The 14,821-nt window shown below is 46.8% G+C and overlaps 1 protein-coding gene across 4 annotated transcripts in view; it reads right to left on the reverse strand.

The window, feature by feature from the left end:
- Positions 1-221: 221 nt before the first annotated feature.
- The window catches only part of kis (chromodomain helicase DNA binding protein kismet), a 128,306-nt gene continuing 113,706 nt past the window's right edge, over positions 222-14,821 (reverse strand). For all 4 annotated transcript variants that reach the window (XM_089579789.1, XM_089579787.1, XM_089579788.1 and 1 more), the window contains 4 exons: positions 10,793-10,927; positions 10,593-10,697; positions 6,625-6,702; positions 222-4,395 (listed from right to left, as the gene is read on the reverse strand). In XM_089579789.1, the coding sequence (XP_089435915.1) occupies positions 3,415-4,395; positions 6,625-6,702; positions 10,593-10,697; positions 10,793-10,927 (1,299 nt within the window). In that variant the 3' untranslated portion in view covers positions 222-3,414. The remainder of the gene's footprint in view (positions 4,396-6,624; positions 6,703-10,592; positions 10,698-10,792; positions 10,928-14,821) is intronic.

Below are 14,821 nucleotides of genomic sequence, written 5' to 3' on the forward strand. Positions count from 1 at the left end.
ACACATCCACTAGACGTGCTCAGCTTTGGTTACGCTGCAAACAATCTAGGGCAGCTTCTTTTTTTTTTTTTTTTTATTCGAGAAGTCTGCCTTGAGGCATAATAGGCTTAGATCCAGTTAACAGCCAAAGCGTAGTTTTTTTTTTTTTTTAGGCTCGAATTACAATACTTACCCATACGCGTTTTTTCTTCTCATTTTCAGAGAAAAATAACACACAGGTGTTCTTTCACTTTCAAGATTTAATTTCATACACTTGTACAAACACTATATGAAAGGTTGCATCACTCATGCACTATGACATTGTTGGTGTCACAAAATGTCCAACATTGCTTATTCTTTTTCCCAACATTGCATGTACAGGGTTTCCTTTGCCGACACAGAAGGCACGACTCTTGTAGACTTCTCCGTGCCCGCCTTCTGAGATAGCTACCTCTAAGGCTGACTAAAAAAGGCATCAAAAAAATAAAAAGGAGGACTCAAAGGGCAAAGGGACATCCATTCCCAACTCACACAACTACCTTACTCCGATGCTAATGAGGTGGCCAGCACATCTCACCTCATGCTATATAGCGTCAAAGAAACTGCACAGCAAGGCCGCAAATAAATAAATTTTACAATGAGGTTAAAGAAATAAAGCAAAGGTAGGCATTGCATATAAGTTCTCTGTCATTACTTGAAATAAGCTATGAGAAAGAAGACAACGGTGCAAAGAAGGCACTATGAAAGAAAGTGCATGCAACTGAAACTGAGTATGCAGAGACAGCCAGAGAACACAATAAAAAGCAGTCAAAACATAAAAAATAGGAATAATACAGCACTAACATGCTGCCTATATAAAAACAGAAGCATACAGCTACTTGTTCGTAGAACCTTTACAATGGTTTCACACCTATACACAAATGCTCCATCATGTCTGACCCACTGACAAGACGCGCACATTCAAGAAAATCTTACACAAAACAACTGAAAAGAATGCCCCTGCCCTGCACCTGAAGGCAAAAAAAAAAAGAAATCTAGAGAGGAAATGCATGTATTTATATATATATTTATATATGTATGTGTGTCTCTGTATGTGTGTGTAATATATATATATATTTATATAAGATGTCCAAAATAACCTTTTCAGAACAGCTGTCCTGACACAGCCCCGATGAAATGCACACAAGCACATCCCTTCAGTGGCTTTGTCAGTTCAGTCAATGGCAGACAGCATTTTTCTATTCCGTGACATGCATGTTTAGCAAAACAAGAAGCTGCATGGGGCAAGAGGGCGGAGGACGATATCATCTGTACACAACCGCAATTTTCTTTGTACAATGCCACAAGACATCATCCTAAGCAAGTCCATAAACCCTAACAATGCAGACACTGGTCATCCACGTGCACCATAAAGTGGTGTCAACATGCACACACGTAAAAGCCTGCTCCATGGCATTCGAAATCCTGCTCATAACCCCAAGTTAAAAACAAACTTTAAAAAGCAGGCTTGCTCATAAGCCTGCATCCAATTTTTGTATAGATTACAAGGAAACAAAACACCTTGACAACAACACTACCACAATTCTGTTCATAAAATGTGGCCTACACTCCCATGACCTTCAATGAGTAAAAAATAAATACATTGTGAGATTTCAACGAGAGCCATTCACACTGAGCAAACATCCATCCATCCATACACACACACACACACATGCACACATACATGCGCAACCATACAGCAGCAAAGTACAAGAATGAAACCGAGGTATCAAAGCACAGGTGTATAAAGCTTAAAGGAAGGATATTGAGGCATGAAGAAAAGTGTGTTTCAGACTGTACTGTTTTGTGCCAGCCTCACTTACAGATTTAACTGCTCAAATCTTTGTGCAAGCCACAGATAAAGGACAACTTATATTTACATGCTTGATACTATGATGACACAAAGAATTTCATGCTCCCCTCAGCTCACGTAATGCGACAGTTAATTCGCTTTGTGTAAGTACGTGCGGTACGAGAGGTACACAAAATGTAAGCAAATGCAGAAACTAAAGCAAAACAAAGCACAAAGAAAGCTTCAGGAATGTCTCACCCGTAAGAAACATTTAAGTGATGGGACTTCAAATGATCACGGATGGCTAAGCAGTATGGTGCCTGCTGCTTGCTTCACAAAATGGAGAAAATCTTATTGAACGAACAACAAGAGCAATACATGCTTTTTGAGAAAGAAAATGTGCTGTGCAAGAATCCCACTGGTTGCACTGTATAGAAACCCGTAGATGTATAAACAGGAATAAAGGGAGACGAAGATGTAAAAACAAGGAACGATGCATTTGAAGCCTCGTTTACATGAACCCGACAGCGGCGGGTCGAGTCAGGGGATCGAGTTGAGGAAGGTCAACCCAACTCAACGACTGCGTGTTTACATGAATTCGATTTTAGCAAGTCGAGACCAGATTAACTGAAGCGACACGAAGTGCCGAGCAGCGCAGCGGGAAAGGGCGGTGGCAGCCTCCAAGATTGCAACAAGGCACTGCAGTCTTGCAGGTGCAATGGTGCAAGCGAAAAACAGGCTTGCATTTATCCTCTCCCCTCCCGCTAACCCGACTGTTTGACTTGATGCTTTTAGAGAGGTGGGTCAAGCAAGTTAACCTACACCCTGCAGGCAAGTTAACTCAACACACTCTGCCGCTTATTGTAAGGCGAAAGCCTTTAATGCCTCATCGTTGTCCACAGAAGGTTTGTCAGCAGAAGCTTGTCAGCATAGGTGTCCCGCTCTTTACCGGTGCCCACAGAGATATGTGAGACAGTCAGTGCGCAATTTCCTTTCCTCAAATACACTCTTCATTTTCTTCATTACGGTCCCTCTTTCTCTTTCACTCCCACTTCCTCCCGTCCTGTACGGTGCAGTTCAGGTGTCCACCAAGATGACTGAGAATTACTGCGCCATTTCCTTTCCTGCGTTCAAAGGGCAATGCCTCGCGCCGAACGAGTGGTGGTGTTCCGCGGACTCCCTGGCAGAGCTACAACAAGCTGTCGCGTTCCACTCCTAAAAGCGAAGCTTATGAGTCATTAATTAGCAGTTAATTGGTATTTAGTCATTAATTATGTGTGACATCATCCAGTGCCACAGGGGTAGTCAAAGTGATGCGGAAAACGCTTTCGCCTCTACGCACTTTAGACGGTCAAAGTGCCCCCTGAATTTTGTAGTCGACCCGACAGCGTTCACATGAACCCGACAAGCAAACTCGACTCAACTCTATCGAGTTCATGTAAAAAGGCCTTGAGATGCATAACGAAGGTGCAGCATCCATACAGGGTAGGTTTCAACCAAACTCAAGTCACTCCAGTGACTGGCCATAAATACAAAAAGGTACAGAAGAGAAACCCAGTGTCTCTTCTCATGTCAGAACCCAAGTCCACAGCCCTGCACGCCAGCTATGAGGCAACCTTGTCATGAGGTGCTGCCTCTGGCTTCTTCGGCCGCTCCTCACGGGGTCGCTTGTGGTCGGGTTCCTCATCTAGCTCATCAGAGTTGTCGCGGTCGTCGAGATCATCCAAGTCGTCCATGTCGTTACCCATGAGACTCTCGTCATCAGAGTCTAGGGCTGGTGGAGGGATGGGTGCTGGTCGGCGGGTGGTGGAGCTGGCTGGTGGAGGAGGCAACACACTACTTCGCAGCCCAGCCCCCAAAGCCGACGTGACTGAGGGGGCCGCAGGCCGCCTCGAGCTGGCCAAGGATGCTGAGGGGGCCTTACTTGCCGCCGATGAGATGACACTACCTAGTCCCCCAAGGCCATTGACCAGGCCCGCCTGGGCCAGAGAGGCGAACGAGGCTGACATGTTGGTGGGCAGTGAGAAGCCACCCAGGCCCAAGGGGTTGTAAAGCAGTCCCGAGGGGTACAGGAATGGAAAGGACGTGGAGGCCAGGCTGGCCGACGAGGTGGGAAGGTTGCTGCTGCTACTGGGCGAGCCCTTGTTATGGCGCTCCTTGCTCGGGGCCCGCTCACCATCTTGGGCCTTGGTCTCCTTGGCCTCCTCGAAGGGCAGGCCTTGGAAGCCTAGGCCGGGGAAGCTGAACAGGGGGTTGGCCAATCCCATGCCTGCTAGGCCACCAAAGGGCAGAAAAAGAGGGTGGGTAGCCGATGACGTTGATGGTGAAGTAACGGCTGCCGACGATTTGCCAGGCTCCATAAAAAACTTGAGCCCTGGAAAGTTTCCCAGCATGCTGCTGCTGAAGCTCAGAGGGTTCAGGGCGGAGGTAGAGGGAAACCCGAGGTTCGCCGCGCCACCAGAAGACGATGAGGCTCCCCCGAGACCCGCCTGGTGCAGGCTCGACAAGAGGGACGCAGCCGTCCTCCTGCCGCGCTTGCTCTCAGGGGCCGCCACGCGCTCCTTCGGCATTTCCGGGAGATGACCCTGCAAGTGCAGCCTTGGCCTCAGAGCATGCCACTTTCTGGCATCAATCATGTGAAAAACCTTGAAATAACCATGTTTTCATCCCTCTTGTTCACATACACCCCACTTCCGAGACCAGCATCACCACTACATACATCCTTCATGCCAGCACTGCAAGAAAAACGAGCAAGCGCACTCCGTGCCAGCATGCATTTTAGTGTACCAGATGAAACGTGCAGCACGTAATAGGTGTGCAATGCAAGACCGCGGTATGACAGATCTCTGTGCCGACTGCACGCAGGTGCGAAGGTGCACTACCTTTTCCACAATGGTAAGAAAGCTTCCCCGTACTTTTCCGCAAAGGTGTACGGAAGTTATCTTGTAGGGGTGCAATTCCTGGCATCAATGCGATTTACAGTCGAACCTCTTATGATACGAATCTCATAGGGTAGCAAAAAATATTCAAAACATTCAAAACTTAAAATCCATGAGCAGGTGCAAGGAAAATGCATCCACACAGATTTGAGCATGACTGACAGGATTTGTTTCCAGCCACGCGCCACCGTTCGCTTGCGATGTAGGGAACGTGTGGGATACTGCTCATGGTGTGTACCATGCAAATGGCAATCATGGCAACATCGATGTGCAGGCAGCACTTACTGCTTGAACACATAGTCGCGGCTTGAGTGTTCGTATAATTCGTTGTGGCATGAGGGAGTGTTCAGAACACCTGGAATTCTGCACGTTGTACATGATACACTCCTGACATGGAATTTTACTAATTCATGTCATGCCGAAATTCGTATTAACCATGATCGCATAGCCCAGATTCCACTGTATATATTTTTCTTTCCTCAGTAATGTTGCGCAGATGCCCCACGAGTGCCGTTGCACAAGGTCGCTGTGGTTCACGGTCGCTGCAAAAGTTTGTCCTAACCGAGGCACAAATGAAATGGCTGGTCTTAAGCAGATTATTTTGATACTGAATCCTAAGGGAAGCAACCAAATGGTCTTGCACTGTTAATCTTAACTGAGAATTCATCTTGACCGATGTTCGTCTTAATGGAGACCTACTGTATATTCACTGTTCTCTTTACCTACAATATGCACCTACATTATGTAAAGAGATTAAAGCCACATTTTCATCAAGAAGGGGGGACTATCAGTATACTAGGTTATTATCCATGGTTTTATAAACCATTAAGATATACATGGCGGCAAAAAAAAATGATAACACTTGCCTTTCCCTCTGTGATACTATCTTGGCTAATACTACAGTGTTTACTCACGTAATTTGCACACTTGTTTTTTTTTTCTAAAATAAGGCTTCAAAAAAGGGGGTGCGCGCAATAAAATTACAATAAGGAAGGGTGTCAGGCAGGTAGACAGGTCTTGTTAATGCTATTCACTGCCTGTTTACAGGCGGTGTTCCGAGGTTTGGATTAGAAACATGACATTGATGACATTGCCTTGCTAGGTCACTCAGGACATGAACTGCAAAGCATGATCAATGAGTTAGACAGGCAGAGCAAAACAGTGGGGCTAAAAATTAACATGCAGAAAGCCGAAGTAATGTTCAACAGTCTAGTATGGGAACAGTTCGAAATTGGTAGCGAGGTGCTGGAAGTAGTAAGAGAATAGTATGTCTATTTAGGGCAGGTAGTGACTGCTGCTCCGGATCATGAGGGAAATAACTCGGAAGAATAAGAATAGGGTGGGGGGAGCACATATGGCAGGCCCTCTCATATCGTCCTCCTCCTCCCTCAAGAGAGAAAAGTACACAACAGCTGTAGCTTACTAGTACTCACCTATACGGAAGAAACATGAAGGCTAACAAAGAGGGCTCAGCTTAAGTTAAGGACAACGCAGCGAGCTATGGAAAGAAAAATGATAGGTGTAACGTTAAGAGATCGAAAGCGGGCTGAGTGGGAAATCAGGAGGATGAAATGGGCTTGGGCAGGGCATGTAAGGCGAAGGCAAGATAACCGCTGGTCCTTAAGGGCAACAGAGTGGATTCCAAGAGAAGGCAAGCGTAGCAGGGAGCAGCAGAAAGTAAGGTGGGCAGATGTGGAGGATGTGGGCAGATGAGATCAAGAAGTTTGCGGGGATACGGTGGCCGCAACTGGCAAAGGACAGGGTTAATTGGAGAGACATGGGAGAGGCCTTTGCCCTGCAGTGGGCGTAGTCAGGCTGATGATGATGAGCCTGTACAAACTATAAATAAACAATAAGAAAAAATTCAATACATACACGTTTGCGCCTTGCAGATGCTGACTGAGACATCTGATTTTTCGCTTCTTCATTCTGTTTGCTATGCTGCAACCACCTCTGCAAAACAGTAAGTAAAAAGAAAAAAGCACAGATAAATAAGTTACATGTGGTGGACCAAAAGAAGAGAAAAAGAATCAGAAGAGAGCCCTCAGAACGAAGCTCACGAGATGCAAAGCATGTATTCGCTCAACTGTGGAAAGAGTACACACTAACTATGGATCAGCCTCATGCAGGTGTGGGACACAGCATGGACATCTTCAAACTAGTACAAATAAAGGCATTGCCAACATACCTAGCTCGATAAAATTTTTCACAAACATCTAATATATTTGGAAGCCAAATATGTAATTTGTTTTGAGCAGGAGCTCTCGGGAACAAAACTCTCCAGAACATGACCGCCTTATGAATTGCAGCATCGCATCACCTCCACTCATTTAGATCATGCTTCATGCCTCTATTTCGTGCTTGCTGGAGTACTTGTCTAGCAGCATCTGCATTACGGAGGAAGAGGAAATAACTTTCATTGTCGCCAAGAAGATTCAGATCACAGCAGTTGTCTTATTACATCTTGTAGTCCTGCAGGGCTTGAGCAGGGCTAAAGCGTGGGGGCTTTAGTTGGCTTTAGCCGAGGGCGAGCCTGGTCCGCCAACTTAAGCTTAGCTGATCCTCCACATCTGGGCTGCACAGCCCGCCCTCCCAATGGGAAGGGGTAGGATGGGTCATCAGACTGGATTACCGGGTTTGCCTGGTATTCCCATGTAGTATGCCGTATATATTCAAATCTAAGCTGATAGTTTTTTCTTAAAAAAAAAAATAAGTGTCACGAGACTCTCAGGCGTGCTTAGATTAAAGAATTTTGCCGTTGTATTCATTTAATACGACGACAATGCATAAAAACGAAAAAAGTAGCACGCAGGTGGCACTCCTACGAAATGCCAATAAAAGATGGTGCTGTAGCCCATACCACCCTTGGCCGATGTCGATAAAAGCACATGAGCATTAGCTGCCATTATGACCTTGCTTTCTCTTCGTGTGGTGGTGCGGGCACATTCTGCGGCAGTGCAAGTTTTACACACACGGATTTTCACCGAAATCATGGCACCAAGGAGATGTGTCATTGTTGTTCCGCTTTCAAGAGAAAAGCTGTGCTCACTGCAAAGCAGTTTTCAAAGCTGCAAACTGGTCAGGACTTGGGCATGGACGAAAAGAATGTTCGCTGTTGGAGGGAGCAGCGTGATGAATTTTTTGTTTGTGCCACAACGAAGAGGGCCTTCACGGGCCTGAAGAAAGGCCGCAATCAGCACTAGCAGATTTCAGAAAATCGCGGAGGCCAGCGGCACTTCCAGTGACCACACAAGTGCTACAGGCCAAAGTGAGAGAGCTGGCAAAAGAGCAAGGCATTCCATGGGACCAATGAAACAAGCGAGCTAACTCAAACAGGCCACATCAAGCGTGCATCACTATGACTTGCAGCTAGCTGGATCACTGCAGCCCGGGATGACATCCCGGAAAGTTTGGTAGTGCACTCATTCCAAAAGTTTAGTATTTCCAATGCACTTGTGCACTGTACAAAGAGGACAGTGATAAGGACGTCAGAGATGACAAGGATGAGTGAGCGGTTGCAGGTTCGTGGATTCATGGAAATAAATGGCGTTCGCATGCTGTCCCTGCTTCAATGAATCTTCAATGCAGCACAACTGCAGTACAGCAAAACCTCATTAATTTGAAACTGCAAAAAGTATTCAAATTAACAGAGTTTTTTAATTAACCGAGCACAGCAAAAAAAAAAACTGCAACCGAGGAAAAGAAATTTCATTGTGGGATGCGCTACCTTTACTGGATCAACTTATTGTATACTGCCACGTAAAAGTCAACCCCCCCAACTCACAGCCCTTGTTGGCCCAAACAGGTGACTCCAAATATAAGTAAAACCCCGTGCTTCATTTCACTGCCACATTTGTTTTGTAGTTTTCTGCAGGATGGCACCGTGGCATGTGCGCAATTCAAAGCAATAAACGCGTAATGAAGCTATCCCTAGGCCGAGATCAAACATGAAAAAAACTGCACTCCATCCTGCCTTCCACATTCACAAGCAGCCCATTAGAAGCAAACCAAACTGCAAACAATCCTAAAGGCCTGTAGTTTCAGATTCCGGCGTGATGCACACTGCGCACGCCCCAATGATTATTGAAAATTTGCTCTCACGCTGGCTACCGCTCATCAGAGAAAGTGATTGCCACCACGAACAAACCACGCAAACAAAGCACAATTCGAATTTTCTTCAGCGGAACCAATTTGCATACAATTTAACATTTTTCTCTGACACATAAAGCCATGTGTCCTGCCAGGAGCGGGCATCAACAAGGAACCCATATTCCTGGCACAAGACTGACTCCTCAATTTCGAATAGTCATTTTTCTGAAGGTCGAATTATAACAGTGGTAATGTAATAAGAGTTGCCGGTAACCTAATCCTCTAATCATGGCACACCACTCAAATAAACGGCGCAGGCCTCTGTTTCACGCAGTCAGCCTGTCGCGGACATGTACGAAGAATGGCCGTGTCGCCAGACATGCACTGATGCTGCTACCGCGAACATGGCTACATTGCAATGAAGCACGGCTTCTCCATAGGTGTCCGATTTGGCAGTCCACAAGCATTACCATATACAGTAGCCGACCGATATTTCGGACTCCAATAATTCGGACTAGCGCGATATTTCGGACTTCGCTGAGGAACCGTCGCGCACCTCATAGGAATGTGTACATTTTCACGACTGATATTTCGGACTTTGTGGAGTCTAAAAGTTCGAATTTTCGGACTAAAATAGGCGCCAACAATATTGTGATGATCGTTTTTCAACCGAAAGTTCGTTATTTCGGCCTAATATAGACGCGAGCGGGCATCGCTGTCACAACCAATCCGTTTGCCGCCACCGCGAAAGGCGCCATCTTAGATTTAAACGGAATCGGACTGGCTTGGCTATTTGTTCTCCACCGTTGCTTTTCGAGATAAGATGCTGTCCATTGCCATCGAGATGCCCTATAAAGGGCGCGCGATCGCATGGAAAACGAACGGTATAGCGGAACAGCTGCAGAACCCTCCCCCCCCTCAGGGGTCGGAGGCACCCACTTCCGCTCGCGTCTTGCCGTGGGTTACCCATGGGTTAGCTCGGTCCTTGCGAACGTCATTGCCTCATGCAAACTGACTGTTCTTGCTTCGTGCAGCGAGTGCATTCATTCGCCGCGTTGCACTATCTGGTATCATGATGTGATAGGGTGCGGACATGAAGAAAGCATGGCTATGACTCAGACAGAGTCTAATATTATCGCATGTAGGCCGAACATGGGGAGCGATGATTTTCGCGATTTTGAAAGCTGTTTTTTCGCAGAATTGTTGATTTTTTTAAGTTCACGGATTTTTCGGACTGTTCGATTATTCGGACCATTTTCCGGGTCCCGCCGAGTCCGAAAAATCGGTCGGCGACTGTAACTACCTCTGTACTGGAATTACTGGGGCTGGGACGTTTCGTATATCAGGCATCGGCATCATTCTGCGCCGCCGCCTCGTCACAGGTTTGCGATGAAATCGGGATCAGGCATTCCAACATATAGCACCCAAGATCTTCAAATTAATTGGGCTGGTGCAAGCTGCTGCCTCGAATTAGCCCATCAAATTTTCATTAGAAATTATGGGATCACAGAAATTCTTTGAATTATACAGAATTTCACATTAAAAGAGTTAAAATTACCGAGGTTTTACTGTACATCACTTTGGCCACCATCACCTGATGAAAAATCCAGCATGTTTAACGAGGGTGTACGGCACTTTGGCAGGTCAGGCACTCACGCAGATCAACATCGCATGCTGTTACTCCATGAAGCCATTGTCCTCCCCAAATGTTACCAATTTGCACACAAGGAAGACAAATAAAACATGTTGTGTACCCTTTCCTTGACGAGTTGGGACCATTTCGGGTCCACATCAAACATGGGATTCTTCTCTAACCACTCGGCAAGGTGCTTCAGAGGAGGTGCCTTGCTTCCAGTGATCTGCAGAACAAGACCATTAGGAGTTAAGGTCCACACACTGTGCTGCATCACATCTCAGTTGCTAGATGCATGGAATGAACAATAAGGATGGTCACCTTCTTCCCGGTCAGCCGATTGATCACGGAGACATTCTCATCTCCGGTGAGGCAGTGCGGATCCAGCTTGCTGGGGTCCAACCGAGGTCTCCTGCCCCTTCGCCTTGACTCGGGCAACTCGAGCAACTCCAGCTGCTGCATATAAAATAGCGTCAAAAGATTATTGCACAGTTGCTTCAACAGCATGAAACAAGAGAAAACAACAACCACAAAAAAACAAAAACTTGCAGATATTCCTGTCACAAGCAAGCTTCATTTCGGGCTTCGCAAGCTTTATCAGTCACCAATGTAGTACTAAATGCAAACAGAATGCTTTGCACCAAGTTTCGCATATAGCAGAAAAATGAGCTACACATAGTGGCTCAAACTGCGGAGGCAAATCGCATTTCATAGGGCTTTAGATATGCATTCATAGGTGCACTTCTATTTCAAGAGGTGGGAGGGGAAAACATTTTTACACTAATACCACGGTGCACAAACCACCCTGGATGTGCAACGCTTATAGAAGAAGGGGCAAATGTGTGCCAGCGCCACAGCGCTGAGATGGTTTTAAAAATATGTACAGTCACACCCATTTATAACCATACCAGTTAGAATGATGTATCGAATATAACAGACAACTGCAGCACTGTCAGCTTTACCATGAGTTCTATGGTAAAATAAACCACTTACAGCAATGCCCTCATAGCACATTATCACTTATAACAATTAAATCTAGTCACTGAGAGCCAACTTAAAAAAAAAATCAGCAGGGCACTTTGTTGACCTAAGTGCAGTGAGGCTTGTGTCACTGATGTGTGGTTAAGATGTTAAGCTTCGCCTCTAAGAGTGGAACACGACAGCGTCTTGCAACGCTGCCAGAGCGTCCACAGAATGCCATCGCCCGTTCAGCTCTACGCCTTGCTCGTCGGTAAATTGGTTTTTGAGGAAAGGAAATGCACCTGTCTCGCATATCTCGGTGGACACCTGAACCTCGCTGTAATGGGAAGGGAGGAAGATGGGAGTGAATGAAGGTACTGTATTCACTAGACGCGCCTTTGCTCATTCCAAACCATCAAGCTGGAATGGCAGAGTGGCTAGCGTGCTCGTCTCGCACTCCGGAGACCCTGGTTCGATTCCCCAACTCAACCAATTTCCTACTCGGTTTTATTTATTTATCTGGTCTGACTAGAAAGGTTAATTAAGCAATTAACTAAACTCAGTCCCATTTACTTGGAGCATCACTATACGATCCCTTTAATTGGTTGCATGGTTACTAGCCAAAGCACAATTCGCCCTGTTCGAAATTCGCGCACTGTGACTTCACGACCATTTCGACCAATGGAAACAAGGTCAGCGTAGCTGTGGCGCAACGGCAGCCACCCGAGCTCTCGCTTTGGCTGTCGGAGTGGTGCTTTCGCAACAAAATAGAAACGGTATCTAATTAGCCAAGCAATGCTCACAACACAAAAAACGCAAGCAAGCATGGGGAGCCAACCCAATGGTTGGTTGGTGTATGGGGTTTAACGGCCCAAAGCGACTAAGGCTATGAGAGACGCCGTAGTGGAGGGCTCCGATCGAGCAGGCGAAGCAAAAATAAAAAGAGCATTTGACCAAGTACATGGGGACACCGGGCGCACTAGGAATGCCTGCATGGCACAATGACGATGAGGAGGTGAAAAGGCCAAGGAGAAGGATGTAAGGAGTCTCTTTCAGCGGGGCACCCCATTATTAACTTGTCCGAGGGTGCGCCGCTTGTATCAACTGTGCCGGCGATTTTTTAATTTTTTTTCCATTCATCATGAAGGCTAGCAGTGAGCGTGTACACTGCCCTCTCCTCTCCTATTTTTAGTGCAAAAGTTCACTAGAAAAGCTGAAAAAACCTGGCGTATGTGTGAAGCCTGAACCTTTCATCTTTCACGGAGAGCCAGCGGCGGAAGCCTTGCACAGCTGCTCCGTCAACACGCGGAACCAGCACCTGCCGATAAGGGGTGAACGAGCACCCCCCCTCTATGCACACTGCTGCAGATAGCAGCTGACGATAAGCAGGGGCGGTCAGATAATGCTATCCTGTTCCACTCTTGAGGGGGGGACAGGAGTCTTGGTACTTTTTTCTTTACTTCTGAATAAAATGCAATGAAAATGCATGGTATTAATCAGCTTTTTATGCTGATTTCAGATATGTAACCATTTTTCTGATATGTTGGTAAGTCAAGATATAAGACGTTTTCACTCTTTCGTTAATAAAAACAACAGAAAAAAAAAACACTGATCAGAAAACTATTATTACAGTTAACCTGAATGCATCGAACTTCAATGTAATGAAATCCTTGATGTAACGAAGTATTCGTTTTCGTAAGCTTGTGTACATAAAAAAAACACCATGTATTTTTTCAAAGTAGATTTTGCCACACTTGCAATGTAACGAAATTTTACTGCTGGTTGGAAACGAACCTCGAAACGCATTTCATTGCAGGTGCGAGCGGTTGTGCGGAGCACGTGCCAAAGCACACATTGGAGCGCGTACAAAATATGGGTGCCGCCCCACTTCTACACACACAGCGCAAAGGCAGACACATACAGTGAAACCTCGATTATACGCCCCCCGGTCATGCGACGACCCGCATTTTACGACGAATTTGTGCGGTCCCGGCAAAACCCCCATAGAGACAATGCATTAAAAACCTTGGTTATACGACGCAAATTTTAGAAGGACCCCGCTTCGTACGACGGCTGGCGACGGCTGGCTCGTACCGTCCGTCAAAACAGGTCGTCAGCAAACGCAGGCCGGGATGTACCGTATTTGCGCGATTCTAAGCACCCCCCCTTTTTCGGGAAAAAATTTCTGAAAAAAAAAAACTTCGCATGCGAATCTAAGCACCCCCGTTTTTGCGCGGAAGAGAGCGTTGCCGAGGCCGCCAAGTGCACTTGCTCTCTTTTTCGTCGAGCCTGTGCAGTCGGAGTCCCCAGGAGGCGCGTCCTGCGCGTTGTTGTTGCGACTGAGAGAAGGATGAAAAGGAAAGTGCACGGGCCCGCCCACTGGCTCGAGCCATGCCACCACCGCTGCCAAGTGCAGATAGAGGAGAGTTAAAAGATCAGAGGAAAGATAAAGAGAAAAGATAAGACGCGCGTCCCAGCAACAGATGCGTCCGCAGGAGCGGACGCTGATGAAAAAACAGATAAGCGGGCGAGGCCGCGCTCGCCCAAGCGAGGACAGCGGCGTCCACGGCGCTTTTTGTAATGGAAGTAATGGATGCCATGTGCCCCGAAGTTAAAACTTCCGACGAAGAGGAAGTGGACAACGATGCAGTGGTTTGTGCTCCCATTCCTAGTTACGCGGACATGTTGCAGAGCGTCGACAACATCTGGCGCTTTGCTTGCGCGCGCGACGATGTTGGCAACCTACTGCCGGACGTGGCAGCCCTTGAAAGGAAGTTGATGCGCCGAGGTTGGGCAAAAGTGCAAAAAAAAAATTACCGATTTTTTTTTTAAACAGTAATAAAGATTTTTTTGCAAATCTGTTTCAAACAAATGCTGGGTTTTGTCTTTTTTAATCTGACTGGCGTACTTGCCGCGGGCTTGAAGCCGTTCAACAGTTTTCGGCGCAAGGCCGAGCGCCACTGGCCGCATTCTTTGATTTTCGATTATACGACACCCGGATTATACGACGGTTTCGCGCGGTCCCCTGAACGTCGTATAATCGAGGTTCCACTGTATATGACGACGATCACTGTGGCGAGCACACTACTGGCCGTGCCATCTAAGGTAGTATGAACAAGGCTGGCATGAGCGTATGTGCAGCCTTGGCAACCTGTCAGTCCAGCCCGTGGCTCTCGCTATCTCACCCAAAATCTGTGCCGAATGCGACGCACTACTAGTGCCCAAAGGCAATGCACCACGTTTAATGCGTTTACAGACGCCCAAAGCCTGGTAATAGGACTGGAAAGGTCAGCACCGTTGGCACACCTGTCAACAGTGAAGAACGGCGGCACGTCACACCTGACAACCTCGTTTCTCACTCAGACGGTGCGTGTACGTATGTGCAAAGAG

The sequence above is a fragment of the Amblyomma mixtum genome, chromosome 3, assembly GCF_055824585.1.
Source record: "Amblyomma mixtum isolate Tamu chromosome 3, ASM5582458v1, whole genome shotgun sequence".
NCBI classification, from domain to species: Eukaryota; Metazoa; Arthropoda; class Arachnida; order Ixodida; family Ixodidae; genus Amblyomma; species Amblyomma mixtum.